This window comes from Temnothorax curvispinosus, unplaced genomic scaffold (genome assembly GCF_003070985.1).
Source record: "Temnothorax curvispinosus isolate PA1 unplaced genomic scaffold, ASM307098v1 QBEX01001816.1, whole genome shotgun sequence".
In the NCBI taxonomy this organism is placed as follows: domain Eukaryota; kingdom Metazoa; phylum Arthropoda; class Insecta; order Hymenoptera; family Formicidae; genus Temnothorax; species Temnothorax curvispinosus.
In genome coordinates, this window is record NW_020211596.1 from 12,665 (window position 1) to 30,447 (window position 17,783).

Consider the following 17,783-nt stretch of genomic DNA (forward strand, 5'->3'; position numbering starts at 1 on the left):
GCGTACAATAAAAAATTCTCTTTTTTTTTGGAACCATCATATAATAAAGAAGTCAAGTCAAGTCAAGTCTGACAAATTAGTTACTACAAGCAAATCAGATCCGACTCCAACAAGAAGTGCACCTTTAGCTGAAATAAAAGGAAAGCAAAGTAACAATGACTGTTTGAATAATAAAAAAAAAAAAAATCATGTAACGAAAGAAATCGGAGAATCCGTAGTGAGTATATAACGCTAATTCTACTACTGTTATTTATTCCTACTAGAACAATACAGGCGGGCGCTACGCGATGTAATAACGATAATAATCATTTATTTATTATTTTTACAATTTATTTAAATATTTATAAATATAACAACAATATATTATTATTTGATTTATATATTTTTAAATACTATTGTGAATAATATTTAAATACGGTTTACTCAAGCATGTACCTACACAATTACGCAAATGTTACAAAGTAATAAAAAGTTTACAATTTTATTTTAACAGAGCATTTTTTTATATTGTATATAACATTTATGTAATTATAAAATTTAATTCTAATAATCATTGTTCTTTATTATTTTTACAATTTATTTATGCATATACTTTACGCAGCAATATATTATTTTAATGTTTCTGTACTTCGACTTGGTTTTACGCCATCTGATTGATTTTATTTGTGGACATTTCATTGAAATATATCTTGAAATTATACTAAATAGTTCCGGAAATATATAAAACAGTTTTAACTTTTTTTTTAATTTTTCTGATTTTTCCTGTTATATGAAAAAGTTGTCCAGAAACCAAAAATACGCAAAGTTTTGCACGGTACTGTATATGTATAAAGAAATTGTAAAAATAATAAAAAACAATGATTATCAGATTTGAATTTTATAATTATATAATTACATAAATATTGTATGTACAATATAAAAAATGGTCCGTTAGAATAGAATTTTAAAATTATTACCTTGTAACATTTGCGTAATTGTGTACATGCCTCAGCAAACCGTAGTTGATTTCATATCATTCACAATGCATATTGCTTTAATCGCTAAGAGTATTTCCACTGGCGGTCTCCAACGCTTCTATCTCCGTAATGACAATCTCACCTCTACTAAATAATAATAAAATTAATAATAATAAGTTATTAAAAAACAGAATACAGAAACATTTTAAAATAATATATTATTGTGTGACATATATGTATAAATAAATTGTAAAAATTATAAAAAAAGCAATGATTATTATAGATTTAAATTATATATATATATATATAATTATAATTACCTACATAAATATTATACAATATAAAAAATCCAAAATTTTAAAATTATTACTTTGTGACATTTGCATAATTATGTACATACCTGAACAAACGTTATAATATTTAATTTCACATTATTCACGTACACCCAGTATATAAAGGAGTGCACTTATAGTACTGGATCAGTGCATTAAAGGCGAGGTCTTACTGTGGATATAGGCTGCATTAATTCCTTTTAGTGACACAAGTCTACACAAGTGTCGCTCTGTCTTTGTTATTCATTGAATGCCAAGAAGGATAGAACGATGTTTGTGTCGACTTGTGTAATTAAAAGGAAAGCAGCCATAATGACATTTAAAAAAAAAAGATAAAAAAGCACCAAGTGTACACGCTCCCTCGCCTAAATAAAATTAAAATATAAAACTGAAATATCGTTGTTAAACTTGTATTTTTTACAACTTAAGATATTAATATTATAATAAAAATATTAAATGTAATATTAATAGTAATTCTTATTAGTAGGGGGATAACCTAACCTCCACTTCTACACTCAGGCATGCGCTTGCGGTTAAAGGGGTCGGGGGGTGCCTCGCTGCTGCGGGGGGAACGCCGTAAGCGGTGGGCGAGGAGGTCGAGGGACGGTGTTAAGGGTCATCGGAGAGGGGGCTACGCGGGGGGAAAAGTCCCTAGGCGATTTGCTAGGCGAGGGGGGGAGCGCGACGCGGGGGACGGCTGTTTACTGGTATTTGTGGGGACCTTGTTGGGAGTAAATTCCCTAGGCGGGTAAATAAGGAATATCGCGCCGCCAACGGGGCTCGGCGCGGGGACGCGAGCGTTCCGAGGGGGTGCGCTCGGAGCGGCGCTCGCGCCGTTACCGACCGTTTTGGAAAATCGCGCGCTAATTTTTTTCGCTTGCGCGCGTCTGGGCGCGTCCGGACTCGCCCGAACTCGTTCGAACTCGTTCGAGGTCGCTCTTCTCGACGTTCCGGGAAAAAAATGCGTTCAAGGTCGTTCGTTTCGCGGGTCTCGATCGCCTTTCTTCGTTGTTGTTTTATTCTCGGCTCGAAGGTCGTTTCAATCCGCGTCGCGGATGACGCGATCGCCGCGACATCGGGGGTAAGCGCGGTCGCGCGGAGATAGGTATACGGATCTGGGAAAAAGGGGGAAAAAGAAAGAGAGAGCGCACAGATGAGATACGTAGTTTAATTTATTTAGAAAAATAATACACGCGCGTTTACATTGTTTCGCTCGTATGAATATATATATATTTGTAGACGCGACATTATTAGGATCGGAAACAGAGCGCGGCGATTTCGCAGTCGACGATGTTGTCAGGATCGAAGAAATCGCTCTTCAGTATCCCAGTTTGAGCCGAGGTACCCGTCTTGTTCGCGTGGGCGGCTATCTCCCGATAGCGCGAATACTTCGCGTCGACCTCCTCGGTCGCCGCGCTCAGCGCCCGGACGAAGCGATCGACGCAAAATTGGAGATCATACAGCGTGAGCAGGGTTTTGAGCACCATCGCCACGCGAGCCAGGTTGGGTAGCTCCATACGTAGGATCGGCGTGTTGTTGATCATTCCGAATCGCAGCGTCATCCCTTCGATCGACATCGGTGAGGGGGGGCGAGTTCCGTCGGAAAGACCGCGTTCCATGCACGACAATATGTCGCGTTTGCGCTCAACCAGTTCTTTCCACATGTCGAGCGTCAGGGAGACCTCCCTGCCTTGTTTGTCTCCCAGAGCGATATCCACGTACGAAGGCGTGGTGTTTGTGCTGTACCATGGTGACTTGATCGTGATATCTATGGCTATGTACTTGTAGCCAGTCGTCGTCAGCAGATAGCGCGTCGTCAGGACGCGCACCGCGGGCACCTCGACGGGCAAGTTGGTGGGAGGGCGAGAGCTAGAACAAGACTCCTGACGATGACGACGATAATGACGATCGTCCTCGACGGGCGCGTCGGTGGGAGGATGAGAGCTGCGACGCGACTCCTGGCGATAAGGACGATAATGACGATCGTCCATCAAACTGATACTTTCATATTTTATTGCCGTTGTCTTTCGCCTCCGAATCCGCCGTTTCTGGAGGGGAAATACCCCTCGGCGCGGGTCAATTGGCCAACGTCGAGAACATTTCGCGTTGCGCGCTGCAGTAACCGTTCGTTTCTGATTTTTTTCCGACGCGTCGTATTCGGCCGATGATGCGACACTGATGCATTGGGGGGACACATCGGTATAAGTAGGAAAGATCTGACTTATGTCGCGCGTGGCGTGGTGTAGAAAATTTGCGCGATCCTCTACTTCCTTTGGCGGATGCGGAGATCGGAGAGCCGAACGCCGGTGTCGTCATCGTCCGAATAATCGCTCGCCGCTGACGTTAATGAGTTATCGTTGAGGCGTACGATTCGATCGAGGAGATCGCGCAACTACTGCAACAGTTTGGCCCTAGGGCAGACGATATTTAGTATCCGCAGATCGAATTTACCGGCCGACGAGACGGTCCTCGTAAATTCGTTAAATTTGTAAAACTGCGCCCGAGTGGTGAAGTACAGATTGCCGTCGACGTAGCGGAAGATCAACGTCACGCCGGTCGGTATTCCGGGAAACGTCGCCTCGAGGGGCGTAAATTTGGCGACTCTTTTGTCCTTGTCGCATTCGTCTATCTCGCCCACCGAGTTACCGTTGAACACCACGAAGGAACGTCCTCTGTGGGTGTTCACCGCTCCGTTGATCAACGTGTTTTCGGGAAATCCGAGTTCTTACAAGGTCTTCGGCCAACCTGGCCACAGACTAAATTCCGGATATTGAACCAAGTATACCAAATTATCTACGAACACCACGAGATCGCCGGACGGGGATTGATAGGCGGCGGTCACGCGCGTGTAATTGTCGTGAAGAAAGCTCATGTGATTCAAAAGGGCTAAAGGTCCGTTGTACGTCCTACCGTCCAGATCGATCGACCAAACGTGACGCTTGTACGAGATGTACATTCGATTTTCCAAAATCAATATCCCGTTCACGCGATCGAGGCTGCACAGGTCCAGCGATGGCGGCGGCGGCGCCGGCGGCGCCGGCGTCCGACGCGGGGGCTCGTTCGTACTTTTTTCACCGAACAAACGTTGAATGTCGGCGATGTCGTTTTGGTCGAGCTTCACCGGATACTGCTGGTCCGGCTGTATCGCGAACATCACCGATGTTTTGCGCCTGTTGTGCACCAATCCGAGAAAGTGGCCGATCTCGTGCGTCAGCGTGTAATGCAGAGAGAACCTATCCGCGGAATGTTTATTGACGTAAATGTGCCACGGCTCGTCCCCGTCGACGTGCACCTCGGAGACGAACCCCTCTTGGTCCGTCAGGAGAGACGCGTGGGCGAGCACGTTGCCGGGACCGTCGAATTTGTCCGAGCAAACTGCTCCGTTTACCTTGGTATTCGTGTTATAGTGACGTAGGCGTCGCCAAGATATTATAATGTCGGCATTCGGCGTTTCGGAGCGTTCGAACGTCAATGCCGAATGCTGCGACCACAGGTCGAACGCGGCCCACGCCGTGCTCAGCTCGGTCTCGGCTAAGTGAAAATGCCACGTCAGGTGCGTCTTCGGCCATTTGGATAGGTTCGCTTTCGTTCCGTGCTTCAGGATATCTCGGAAACCGCATCACGGTTTATTCATCAATTGCAGCGTTTCGTTTTTGGGCGTTCCGTCGCCCGGTAAATCGTAGTAATTCTGAAAATCCTCGAAGGCTTTGCGAAGAACGTCGTTTCGTCTCTGAGCCGGAACCGCGTCTACGTCTTTTTGGACAGATATCCGTATTTCTGCAGGTAATCGAACGTGAGCGCGTAATTTTCGTCCGTAATTGTAGGATTAATGCACCTCGCGGCGATAAAACACGCGGTTAACGCGATTACGCGCGCGAGCCACATCGTCGAGAGCGAGAGAGACGGCGGAACTGCGATGACGGCGCGTTGCGGTTTGAGCGCGATCTCGACGAGCGCTCCGGATGCGAACGTTTACGCGAGGACGCTTGTTAGCGATAACGCGGATAGGTGGCGGCGGGGGTCTTGGGCGGGAAAAAAATGCGTCGAAGATTCCGGCGGATGATTCGGCCTGATAAAAATGCATTATTTCCTCGATGTATTTTTCTTCGACGCAAAAACGCTGTTCTTGTTATATTTTTTTTACCGCGATATTCTCCCTTTGTCGCGCTTTCTCGGCGCGGATAGGTGCGGCGGCGGCGGGGTATCGGGTGGGAAAAAAATGCGTCGATGATTCCGGCGGATGAGTCGGTGTGATAAAATACATTGTTTCCTGGATGTAAAAAATATTATTATTACATTTGTACCACAATATCCTCCTTTTGTTGCACTTTTTTCGATATAAAGAAGTCGTGGCTAGAGCGGGGGGTCTCGGGTGGAAAAAATTGCGTCGACGATTCCGGCGGACGAGTCGGTTTGATAAAAATGCATTATTTTCCTCGATGTATTTTTTCCTCGACGCAAAAAATGCTATTCTTAGTATATTTTTTTACCGCAACATCCTCCCCTTTGTTGCACTTTCTCGGTATATAAAGAGCTCGCGGCTAGACTTGGGTGTAGTTTACCCGTATTTTTTACGCGAACTATTGTATACTACTGAGACATATAATGGATAAAGTGAACGAACTGTGCGCGATATGTGACGAATTGCAAACTCACGTAACTCACGTGGCTACGGCTACGGACGAGTTCCAACAAGCGATCCTGCAGTTGCAGGATCGACTCTTTAACATCGTGCAAAGAGCGCCGCCTTGTCTCCATTTGACAGTTTGTGTCGACGAGGACGCACATATGCAGAATCGATTGTAAGTGTACAAACGTTAAATTATATTTTTCTTAAATAACGCTGTGTATTTATTGATAATATTTATTGATAACATATATCTTTGACGCAGAGGACATATTGTCTCCCTGTTGCGAAAAGCGCGCAACCACATCCGGTTGTATGCCGCAAGGATTAGAAGCATTAACCGCGATGCTGCGCGCTTTGACCACGACGATTGCAATAATAAGGACGGCAATGAAAATGATGATGAGGAAGAGAGCGGCCGAGGAAATATTGACCTTGATATTATAGATGTTGACGGTGACGTCCCCCAAGTGTGGGCTTCCTTATCTAATAAGTAAAAAGTTGTAACAATAAATAAGTAAAATATATAATTAAAATAAATATTGATTATAAAGTAGTATAATAATACTCAAATAAATATATTATACTACATGAAGTAGTAAATATAATGTAGTATATAGTATAGTAAATATAGTACAGCAAATATAACATTATAAGCTACCGAATATGTATAAAACAAATAATAAATATTGTGGCGGTCCACGCCACCAATAATACATCCCTACGCGATGCCTGCAATACCGGCAGTTTGCAGCAACGCCGCTAAGCGTCGCATTGCCGGGGCAGCTTCGCGAGTTCTAATTTCTGCACCGACGAGTATAAAGGGGGACCCCCTACGAGCTCGAGCAGATCTTCCCGGCGCTAGTCGCCAAGGTAGCAATAGCGCTAGACGCTAGGCTAACACACGGCGCGAGTCGCCCGGTTGTAGCGCTAGACGCACACCGATAACCCTACGGCGCAAGTCGCCCGGTTCACAGCGCAAGACGCTGACCGAAACTTCACGGCGCGAGTCGCCCGGTTGTAGCGCTAGACGCTCACCGAAAAACCTGCGGCGCAAGTCGCCCGGTTCACAGCGCAAGACGCTTGCCGAAATCACGGCGCGAGTCGCCCGGCTACAGCGCAAGACGCTTGCCGAAATCACGGCGCGAGTCGCCCGGCTACAGCGCAAGACGCTTACCGATACTCACGGCGCCTGGTCGCCCGGCACAGGCGCAAGACGCCCGCCAACCACGGCGCTCGGTCGCCAGCCAATCACGGTGCTCGGTTCTCCGATATAAAGGCATGCGAGACCGGCACTCGAAAACAGTCAGACTGTGACTTCGACGGACGAACATTCGCGTGGCCGCCCCATCCTGGCGTCCCACTCTGCAATTAGCAAGACCGACGAAGACAAAACGCCGCGGTTATTTCAGGAACGCTTCACGTCGCCCAAGAAGGATGAAGACCCGACCAAAAGGCGTCGCACCAAGCCCACGCCTCTACACGCGATCACAGTGAGAAAACGGGAGGTTACTCTCTCGGATTCGCGTGCGGAAGTAACCAGCGTCACTAGTACGTCGCACGTGGCCGTCACCGGGACCAACGTACATTCCGCGAAACGTCTCAAAACAAGCCCGACCGTGGTGTCCACGAGTAAAAAGAAACGGACTCGGGATGCTGCGACACAAACAGACGCCAAGCCTCTGATACGCGACGAGGCTGTTTCGTCGACGATAGGGACTCAGACGGCCCCGGAAGAGGCCAAGGTCGATGCTACCACGCAGACGAAGCAACGAGGCGGAAATCGTGTGAAAAACAAATATAACAAAACACTTACACGACCACAAATGTAAATATGTGTAAATATAGTTTATAAACATATATTCTGTGTCTCCTACATTTCTTTTCCCTCCTTTGCGATTTACCTAACCTGGGCGATTCCTACGCACGCACCCAGTAGCGGACTAAGTTAAAATAAGCATAGCTGACTAAGGTAGATTACCGCTCCGAAGGAAAGTAGTAGCGCCCATAAATATTATATACATATAACAAATAATAAATACGTGTGTGGCAATTAATAATCACATCCAACGTTCCCTCCACCGATACCGCGTTCTTGCTCGACGCCCCGATCTCACTTAGTCCCGCGCTAAACGTTATCGCTCGTATCCGCTTTGCCGTCGGCGTCAGCGTTCGTTATCGTGTACCCGCCTCGCGTTCTCGTTCGCTCCCGTATCGCTCACTCGTTATGTCGTACCCGCCTCGCGCTCTCGTTTTCTCTCTGTTTATCCCGTTAAGAGGTATCACGTTCCCGCGACCGGCCATTATTACGCACTCGGTATTATCGCGCTCCCGCCACCGGCCATTTTCGCGCACTCGGTAGCTTATAATGTACGTATATAAATACGGGGTAGGTATGCGAAAAGAGGAACACCGTTGTTCATAGATTTTATGTCGATCTTTATTCAATAAAATATAGATAAAACAATATACGTATATGATGGAGTAAAATAAACGAGTAAACACAATATAGATAGACAAATATATATGAAATAAAAAATGAGTAATACAATAAGAAAGAATGATCAATACATTAAAAATGTAATTATGTTAAACGAGCAATATATAATATGTTTTTTTACATTAAATTTGCGGAGTCGATGCTGGCGAGACATTCGCGTCGCTCGATCCACCAATCGCGCAACTTCATCACGTTCTCCATGGCGCAGCACCATTGGTGACGCCGGCAGCGAAACGCGCAATCGGCGCGAAGACTCCAACCGATCGACGTCTTCGTACTCCGCGTCGACGGTCACGATCGTCGCGTCGACGTCGCCGAGAATCTCCTGCAGCCATCTTTTCTTCTCCAGACCTTTCACGTAGATTCGCGCGCTGAGCGTCTCCTCTCTCTCCCACAACTCTTCCAGGTTGTCGCACACCGCGCGTCGAATGATCGTCTTTGCCTGGCGATAGTCCGTGTCGCCGTCCTCCCAGCGAAGGCCGTGATGGTTCGCTATCAACCAACTGGCCCTTGCTTTCTCGGAGCTCGTCAGCAGATTCCAACTCATCGGCGCGCGAAACACGTGATGCGGGAGCACGCGCGTCTCGCTTCGCAGCACGGCCATTTCCTTCGCGACGAATCTGTCGCTCACCGTGAATCCTTGTAGGTCGACGAAGATCGTCGTCGTCGTTGCCGCTGTTGCCATTGCGTTAGCGCGCGTTGGAAAAAATTATAGAACAGACGTTCGTTTAAGTTGCTCGTTCCTAACAGAGTCTGAGGAACGATGGAAGGAACCCGCAAATTTATATATTCCTCGTTTCCGGGATAAAACAACCCCACAACCACATTTTTCTGTTTCCCGGATGAGGTATCCTCACAATCGCATTTTCAGTTTCCCGGATGATGTATCTCCACAATCGCATTTTCCGTTAGATAATTTTGCCCACCACGTTGGTCAGCGGACTGTACTCGATGACGCGATCGTGAACGATGAGACAAAAGTCTGTGGTTTTCGGCGGAACGTTTTCCTTGTTTTCGAACTCGATGCGCACGTCCACGGTGGCGCTCTTCACCGATTCGTTTTGACGGGAACAATCGATCACCGCGAGCGGAGCTACCCGCGCGAATTCGCGCGGGAAGAAAAGCGCGTCGTCGTGACTGTCCCCGTAGTACGCTCCTCGAAATTTTGCGTACATCTCGTACAGCACAACGAACTTGTCGCTCTCGAAATCCACGTTCACGTCGTCGTAGGGATAGAATTCCGAGGTTGAAATACAATTTCACGTTGGCGAGCGCGCAATGATCGAACCTCAAGGCGTCGCCCGCGAATTCGTTTCGCCGTCCGGTCTGCAGCGCGAATATGACGTATCGCGGCTTCTCCAATTGCGACGCGGCTTTCACGGCCTACGAATGCTTGGTCGTGCTCTGCAGCAGGGGAAATTCGTACAGATCCCAAGAGCAAAAGCCCGCGCTCAGAAATCATCCGCTCTCCAACGTTCGCAACAGCGATAATTTAGTCACGTCGTTTAGCGCCACGTGAGGCATACGCCATTGCACTTTCAACAACGTAATTTTAGGATCCTTGGCCGGATCTCTCGGCACGGTCTTCTTCGGATCTACGACACAGTTGTGGTCGCTACGAGAGCGTATCAGGCGTATAAGCTCGTGTCGCGCGTTTATCACCACGCGTCTATAGTCCTCGCAGAAACCCAAAAGGTAAGATATTCAAAGGTACGCAAAAATTGAATTAATGGGACGCGTTGTTCAGATTCGATTCGCTCGTCGGATAACTCTATACGGCGTTCTGAAGTCTTCTGGCTCGTTCGATGGTCAGCGACACGTAGTTCTTTATCGTGCTGGTTATGCCGACGTTTCTACACCGGTCGATCTCCACGCCGTCGAGCTCGTATCGAATTTCGATGAACATAAACGCGACGCAGTTGTTGACTAATTTCGCGTATTGTTCCTCATTCGTCGCGCCGTCGTCGTTGAGTCGTCCCTCAACGTACAGGAAACTGTCGCACGGCAGCGTATACAGATCCTGCTGCTGTATGGGTATTCGTATCTCGTCGTTGTGCCCGAACGTCGTGTTGACGTACGGATTATACGTGTGAGTCTCGATTCCGACGATGCGCTCGTCGAAGATCGGGTCACCGCCGATACTCAGGATGTCGGCCATGGTTTTTCCTCTCGAGGTAAAAACGACTCGGCGGTGACGCGTTTCTCACGGCGAGACCCAGCGATCGTAGGAACCTGTCGTTGGCGTTGCTGAGAACGGCTCTCCTTCCTCCGCCTCTTCTCTTCCCTACGCTTCCGATCTCGTCGTAGAACGGGCTAGCTCGCTTGTTCGTACAATTCGCGCTAGATCCGTTCAGAACGAGCATCCCTCCTCTCGCTCTCTCTTCGGGGATACGCGCACACACACACTAACCGTGACGACGACGTACGTGCAGTCTAATCGTTATTTCCTTGCCGCGAAAGTCGATCAGCCGATCCTTCTGATCCACGACTCGCACCGTGATATCGGTGACGTTTCGCGCGACGATCGGGAGGTAAATGATCTGCGTCGGAGTCTCCGACAGTTTATATCCCGGTGGAACTTTTGGCGCGAATTCGTGTATCGCGTGCACCGAGCGTCCGTTGCTGTACGCTCCCGCGGTGATACTGCACTCGATGCGAATTATGTTCACGCTCATGACGTCAACGGGTCCGTCGGAAACGTACCATTTGTTCGGTTTTAGAATACGATCGCTCGAGAAACCCAAAAGAGTACCGATTTTGTTCGGTTTTGTAAAATTCACTCGGTAGGCGCACTTTATCTCGCTCCTCATGGTATTCTCGTTGGCGCGAAGATCGAGCACTCTATCGCCACCGTCGTCGTCCCCGTACATGTCATAACCGTCGCCATCGTCGTCGTCGTCTTTGTCCTCGTATACGCGATAAACCTCGTCGTCGGCTTCGTCCTTCTCCGTTCGGTTTTTTTCTTTTACCTGTCCAGCGTCGTCGGTCTGCGGTTTTCCTCCTTTCTCCTTAATTTTGTCTCTCTCGCGGGCGCGACGTTCGCGATGGAGAAGAGCAGCGCGCAGATATCTGCTCACGGCTCGCAGCTCGTACAAACCTTCCGGAACGACGATTCTCCGGTCGTCCTCGCCGTAGTAGAAGCGATTGTTCGCGGACGTAACGTTCAGTATCGAATTGTACGTCTCAAAAGTCGCCAAACCCAGCTCGTATTCGCCGTCGCTTAGATCCAAAGCGGGAAAGTGACTCGCCGTGAGAACGCTGCTGGTCCCGGTCAACGTGAGCGTCAACGACATCGCGGGAGAACGTCGATCGTCCGCCCGCTCCCCCCCAATCGATCTCGCGAAGAAATCGCAGACACAGCTGTCCGCAGATTCTCTGATCGAATGACCGCGCTCTCGCCGCCACCGTCGCCGAGATACCGCGCGAGATCCCTCGGCGGACGGTTTCAAACGCGCCGAAGTAGATCGCCGAGTTCCCTTTTTTCGCGTAAGCTACTCAATGCGTGCCCGGGCCCACCGCGTCGTCGAGATTCACGATGCCGCACTCCGCGCGTCGCACCCTCGTCGGCAGAGCGTCGCGCATAAACACCCCGCGGAAGAACGGTATGCGCAGGCGACGCGCCGATCGATCGAGCTGCTCGTCAGTCGTGACGCCGTACGGAGGTAGACGCGCTAACCTCGCCTTCTTCCGCGAGGTTTTTATTTCACCGACTCTTCTCGCGCCACCTCCGCGCTTCTTATACGGCGCGAGGTACAACCCGCGACCCTCCATCGCGCGATTGTGTCGCTGCAATTCGTCGAGCTGTTTTTGCGCCGCTTTGTTGGCGCTCACCGCTTTGGCCACGCCGGCCGCGCCACCAATCAAGGAACCGAGAGCGCCCAACATCGGTAGAAAAGGCAAGAAGCCGTCGCGTTTCGCCGTCGGAAGTATCCTCCGCTTCTTCGTTCTCGTCTTTGCGCTTCTCCTCAATCCCGTTCCTTTTCTCGATTTTCTTTTGCGTTCCATACCTATGCCCAGCTTTGTCTTCGTCTTCATAGCCGCCCATACGGCCGCCGCGGCGAGTCTCTCACCGGCCGTGGAATCCCTCGCGGTGACGCGCTCGCGCGCCCTCTCGGCGAGCCGTCGATCGGCGACGTGTCGCTCGGCGAGCTCGCCGCTTCGCGAACACGCGACGTCGTGCTCTCGACACGCCGCGTCCAACGGATTGATGCCTTCTTCGCCGCGCGCTAGTTTCTTCGTTAGACGCGTACCGGGCCCGCAAAACTGATAACCGTGTATGTGCAGCTCGAAGGAAAGAGCGTTTATTGCGCGATTGAGTAGACCGGTGCCGCGCATTCGGTCGCAGTTGCGCGAGGAGGATTCGTTTCTTCTTAGTTTGAACGGGAAGTCGATGATTCACCGTTCACAGGGGGAAAGCGATTGCACTTGTGGCAATCCTTGATGAGCGGAGGCGGACTGTCTATGTGCGTTCGCTGCCACGGACGATTGTAGTGTTGCATGCACGGGCGATATCTCTGCACCTCGGGATCCGCTTGTATGTTCCGGCAAACGGTCCCACAACAGGTAAACGTATCTCCCAAATTGACGCAACAGAAGAACCTTCGGAACGTATTGCAACTCTTCCGCCGTTAGATTGAGAATTTCGTAACTGTCCACCAGTATGGGAAACACACGGCTGTGAGACATCTCACCGATGCGCGCGAACGATTCGTTGCTTTTAGAAAATAAATTTTTTGTACGGATACGGCGACACGCTCGCGCTACTTATACCCGCGCGCGAGGCGTTTGCGCACGCGCGACGAAACGAAACGACGTCCGCGCTTTCCTCTCTTTTTTTCCAACGATCGAGAGACTCATCGCGAACGAACCGATCGGAAATCGCGCTCGCGGAAAAACCCGAGAGAGAAAGAGAGAGAGGGCTAACATGCGATTCGTGCGACAGACGGCGACGTTAGGAGTCTCGAATTTGGATCGCAAAACGTCGGTCGGGCGCGACCGAGAGCGGAAACGGAGAATCGCGCCGGCAGGGTCCTCTCCTTCCAAACGTCGTCCGTTGCATCATTTGCGGTCCCTCCAATTGCGGTAAGACGAACGTTCTGCTGAGCCTGCTGGAACAACCGCACGGTCTCCGTTTCGAGAACGTATACGTGTACTCAAAATCTCTGCAACAACCGAAGTATCGATACCTCGAACGATTGTTCGAGCCTATATACGAGATCGGCTATCACGCGTTTTCCGACAATCGCGACGTCGTTCCGCCCGACGAGGCACTTCCCGACTCGGTCTTCGTCTTCGACGACGTGGCCTGCGACAAGCAGGACAGAATGAGGGAGTACTTTTCTATGGGCCGACATTCGAATATTGATTGCTTCTATCTCTGTCAGACGTACGCCAAGATACCGAAACATCTCGTGCGCAATAACGCAAATCTGCTGATCCTGTTCAGGCAGGACGGCACCAATCTGCGACACGTGTACGACGATCACGTGAACATCGACATGTCGTACGACGAGTTTCGCGCCTTCTGTCGCGAGTGTTGGCGGCGCACCTACGGTTTCGCCGTGATAGACAAGGACAGCGCGTTGCGAGGCGGACGGTACAGACGGGGCTTCCACGATTTCGCCGTGCTGTAGGGCCGATCAGTGCGCCTCGCCGAACGACGTGAGTATGAGCGCGATCGCAGAAGAGAGAACCGCGCGAAAGATAGCCAAGACGCGCGCCTCGATTCGCAGGAAGTACGCCGCTCTCAGGGCCGGGAAAATGGAGAGCGAGATCGCTCTGGAAAAGAGGTACGAGCCGGTATCGTCAAACCTCTGAAACGGCTCGCCGATGACGTGAACGTAGGGGTAAAAGACCGGGCAAGATCGACGACGACGACGGCGCTGGCTTTACATTCGCGAAAAAGATGAAAGCTACGAAGAGAGCGAAGAAAGACAGCGAGAACGGCGACGACGACGACGACGATGCTGGCGCCGACCTGGAGCGCGATTACGGGGAGGACAACGACGTATTCGCGCCAATCGGGACAACCACAACGGCGGAAAAAAAAGAGTCGCGTCCGGCACGGCTGAGTTCGGCTCCCACGACGACGACCATGATGAGCTTCACGCCGATCCGCGACGATTCGGTCCAGTTTTTACCCAGAGAACGCGAGATCGTCTCGGAGACGACGACTCCATTTCCCACGTTGGAGACGTTCGCCGGGAAATCTTTGAGTACGGCGGAAAGTCGCGACGTTCTGACTAGCCAACTAGGACTGTTAGGGCGGGAATACTTGGGTGCTTTTCTGGGCGGCGACAAAAACAAGGAAATCGACACCGTTTACGGAGTGCATTTTGGCGAGAAAGGCACGATGCTGGGAAACAAGCGATTCAAGATGAACCCGGATGACTCCATGGTCATCGACGGTGTACCGTACAAAGGCACGCGCGGACTGTACGAGTTGATCTTCATGAGAAAACCCGACGCTAAAATGTACACGAAGAAGGACAAACTAACGTACAGGAGTATACTTTTCTCCACCAGCGCTCACAAACGCGGCAGCAAAGCCCACAATCCCGTCAAGGGTAACAAGGGACCAAAGTACAAAAATATAATAGCGCCGCTCGTAAACTTGTCTTACAGAGTTGGAACTACGAAGGGTGCCGGGCTACCGTCGGCCATGCGACTGACCGACAAAGCTATCGATTACGTTAACTGGGACGATCCCAACGAGCTGGTCAATAGACTTCGACTGCTGGACGCCTCTCGTCGGGCCGGCAACGACGCTCACGACAACGAAATCCTGTCGATAATCGAGAAACTTTGCGAGGCCGGCTTCGTCATAAAGTGATCGGTCGCGTCGGTCGCGACGGCAGTGCGAGTCGCGCGCCCGCCAGCGCGATGTCCGTGAACAAATTTGGCATGTCTCTGACGAAGCGGGGCAGCGGCGACAGAGTCGACGGTGCGTCCACGGTGAGATTGCGCTCCTCGATCGAGTCCCTGCGCAATTACGCGCGCAACAATGCGCTCTTCGTGAGGAAGGATTTTTACGACGCGAGGGAGCGCAAGATACGAAGAGTAGCCGCGCCGGAGATCGATACCGACGCGACGAACAGGAGTTACGTCGAGGACGCGATCGAACAATCGGAGAAAGGCGCGACCGAAGAATTGAACGGTAGGATTGTGGCGGTGGAGAACAAGGCGGAGAGAAATTTGAACGAAATAGCGAAGGTGAGGGACGCGGCGCTCCTTGAACTCTTTGAACTCTTACGAAGCGGATCAGCACAAGATACGACACTTAGCCGCGCCGAAAATCGGCACCGACGCGGCGAACAAGGCCTACGTAGATGGCGCGATCGGACGGCTCAAGAAAGTCGTGACCGATGAGATCGAGAAGAAAAACGCGACGAAAGAATTGAGAGGCGGAATCGAGACGCTGAGGAACGACGCGCTCCGTTTGAACGAGGAATCCTACGACGCGAAGGAGCGCAGGATACGGCGCGTAGCCGCGCCGGAAATCGGCACCAACGCGACGAACAGGAGCTACGTAGAGGGCGTGATTGGGCAGCTAAAAAGCTATTAGGCGTTTTGATCGAAGAGATCAAGAATAACAACGCGATCGGAGAATTGGGAAACGGAATCATGGCGCTGGAAAGCGTCGCGCTCCGTTTGAACGCTCAGGATTCCTACGACGCGTAGCCGCGCCGGAGGTCGGCGCCGACGCGGCCAACAAGAGGTTCGTCGAGGAAGCGATCGCGGAACTCGGAAAGACATTGAGCGGCGCGATAAAAGAATTTAAAAAAGAGTTCGTTACCGTGAAAAATACCGCGGATAGGCACGAGGTTGAAATCATCGCGATCAAGACCGTTTTGAAGCTTCTCAAACAAAATGAGCGTAGAAAAACGTAGACTCGTGGAAGAATTGCACGCGCCGGCGCGAAAAAACTTTCCTCGCCGCCGCGTCGTGGTGCGCGGTTACGACGATCTGTGGCAGGCCGACGTGGTTGAGATGCGCCCCTATTCGCGCGCAAACGCGGGTCACAGTTACATTCTGACGGTCATCGATGTGCTGAGCAAGTACGCCTGGGCGATCCCGCTCAAGAGCAAAGGCGGAAAGGAGGTCGCGACGGCTCTCCGAAAGATCTTTCGCGAGGACGCGCGACACCCCAGGAATCTGCAAACGGACAAAGGAAAGAAATTCTACAACGCCGACGTGCGCAAAATCCTCGACGAGCGCGAGGTGAATCATTACTCCACGTATTCGGTGATGAAAGCGTCGGTGGTGGAGAGATTCAATCGCACGCTGACAAACGACATGTAGAAGCTCTTCACGCTCCAGGGATCGTACAGGTGGATAGACTCGCTGCCGCGCCTCTTGTCGAATTACAATCGTCGCAGACACAGAACAATCCAAATGCGTCCGGCGGACGTGACGCCCACCGTCGCCGAAAAACTGCTGCGCACGGCGTACAGTCGCGCGAAGATAGCCGCGCCGGCGAAATTTCGAGTCGGCGATCCGGTGCGCGTGAGCAAATTCAAAACGATCTTCGAAAAAGGCTACACTCCCAATTGGACCACCGAGATCTTTCGCATAGCCAAAGTATTGTACAAAGGACCAATCCCGTTACGTATCTGCTGAAAGACGTTCGCAGAGAAGCGATAGCCGGAGGATTCTACGAACACGAGTTGCTGCGCGTCTCCAATCCCGACGTCTATCTCGTGGAAAAAGTCCTGCGCAAGCGCGGCAATCGAGCGTTCGTGAAGTGGCTGGGAATGGACAGTTCGCACAATTCGTGGATAGATAAGACGTCTGTATTGTAAAAAGAAAGAAATACTTAGACATTCGTAGACACGCGCAACGCTTACTTTATTGTCAATGAAAGTTTACAAATTCGTTGGTTTGTTTCTTACGTGTTATTTATTTATACGATAAAACAATTTTTAAAGCGTATAATATTGTTTCCTTTTTTACAACGGTATTCCGTAATGTCCCCACGTAAACGTCTCCTTGCCTTTCGACGTCACGTATCGCTTGTCGTCGTGCGGATTGAGGGCTAGTTTTTGCTCCGACGCGGTGTTAACCTCGTGCAGCGTCGAGCGTATGCACGACTGGCGCGTCTTCAGCTCGCGCGCGTTCCGCAGGCACGCCACGTAATCCTCGAACGTGATCCTCTTCGCGACTACGTTTCTCTTAACGCCCTTTATTCTCTTGGTGTCGTCGCGTCCGAGTACCTTGTAAGTGTACATCTTCGCTCTGAGGCCCACGAACTCCGTCATGATCGCGCCGCTGTTCTCGTCCTTCATCAAACCGGGCACCTTCTTGTTGACGCGCGGCATACCGTGCGCGTTATTCTCCGCGTAATCGCTCGTGTCGAACCTGTGTATGTC

At 50.5% G+C, this 17,783-nt stretch overlaps 2 protein-coding genes across 2 annotated transcripts; one reads left to right on the forward strand and one right to left on the reverse strand.

Moving 5' to 3' along the window:
- Window positions 1-3,680: 3,680 nt before the first annotated feature.
- On the reverse strand, window positions 3,681-9,100 carry LOC112468636 (matrix metalloproteinase-2-like). Its single transcript, XM_025037918.1, has 3 exons — window positions 8,608-9,100; window positions 4,018-4,894; window positions 3,681-3,960 (listed from the first exon to the last, which is right to left on the reverse strand). The coding sequence occupies exons 1-3, from the start codon at window positions 9,098-9,100 to the stop codon at window positions 3,681-3,683; spliced, it is 1,650 nt and encodes a 549-aa protein (XP_024893686.1).
- Window positions 9,101-16,809: 7,709 nt separating this feature from the next.
- Window positions 16,810-17,216, forward strand: LOC112468637. The gene is made up of 2 exons (XM_025037919.1): window positions 16,810-17,000; window positions 17,048-17,216. The coding sequence occupies exons 1-2, from the start codon at window positions 16,810-16,812 to the stop codon at window positions 17,214-17,216; spliced, it is 360 nt and encodes a 119-aa protein (XP_024893687.1).
- Window positions 17,217-17,783: the final 567 nt, after the last annotated feature.

Coding starts and splice junctions, on each gene's coding strand:
- LOC112468636 (XM_025037918.1), bottom strand. CDS start 9,100: ATGGCAACAGCGGCAACGACGACGACGATCTTCGTCGACCTACAAGGA. Junction 4,895..8,607: donor GGTGCTGCGCCATGGAGAAC/GTGATGAAGTTG, acceptor GCGGTTTCCGAG/ATATCCTGAAGCACGGAACG. Junction 3,961..4,017: donor CCAGGTTGGCCGAAGACCTT/GTAAGAACTCGG, acceptor GAACACCCACAG/AGGACGTTCCTTCGTGGTGT.
- LOC112468637 (XM_025037919.1), top strand. CDS start 16,810: ATGCGTCCGGCGGACGTGACGCCCACCGTCGCCGAAAAACTGCTGCGC. Junction 17,001..17,047: donor TTTCGCATAGCCAAAGTATT/GTACAAAGGACC, acceptor AGACGTTCGCAG/AGAAGCGATAGCCGGAGGAT.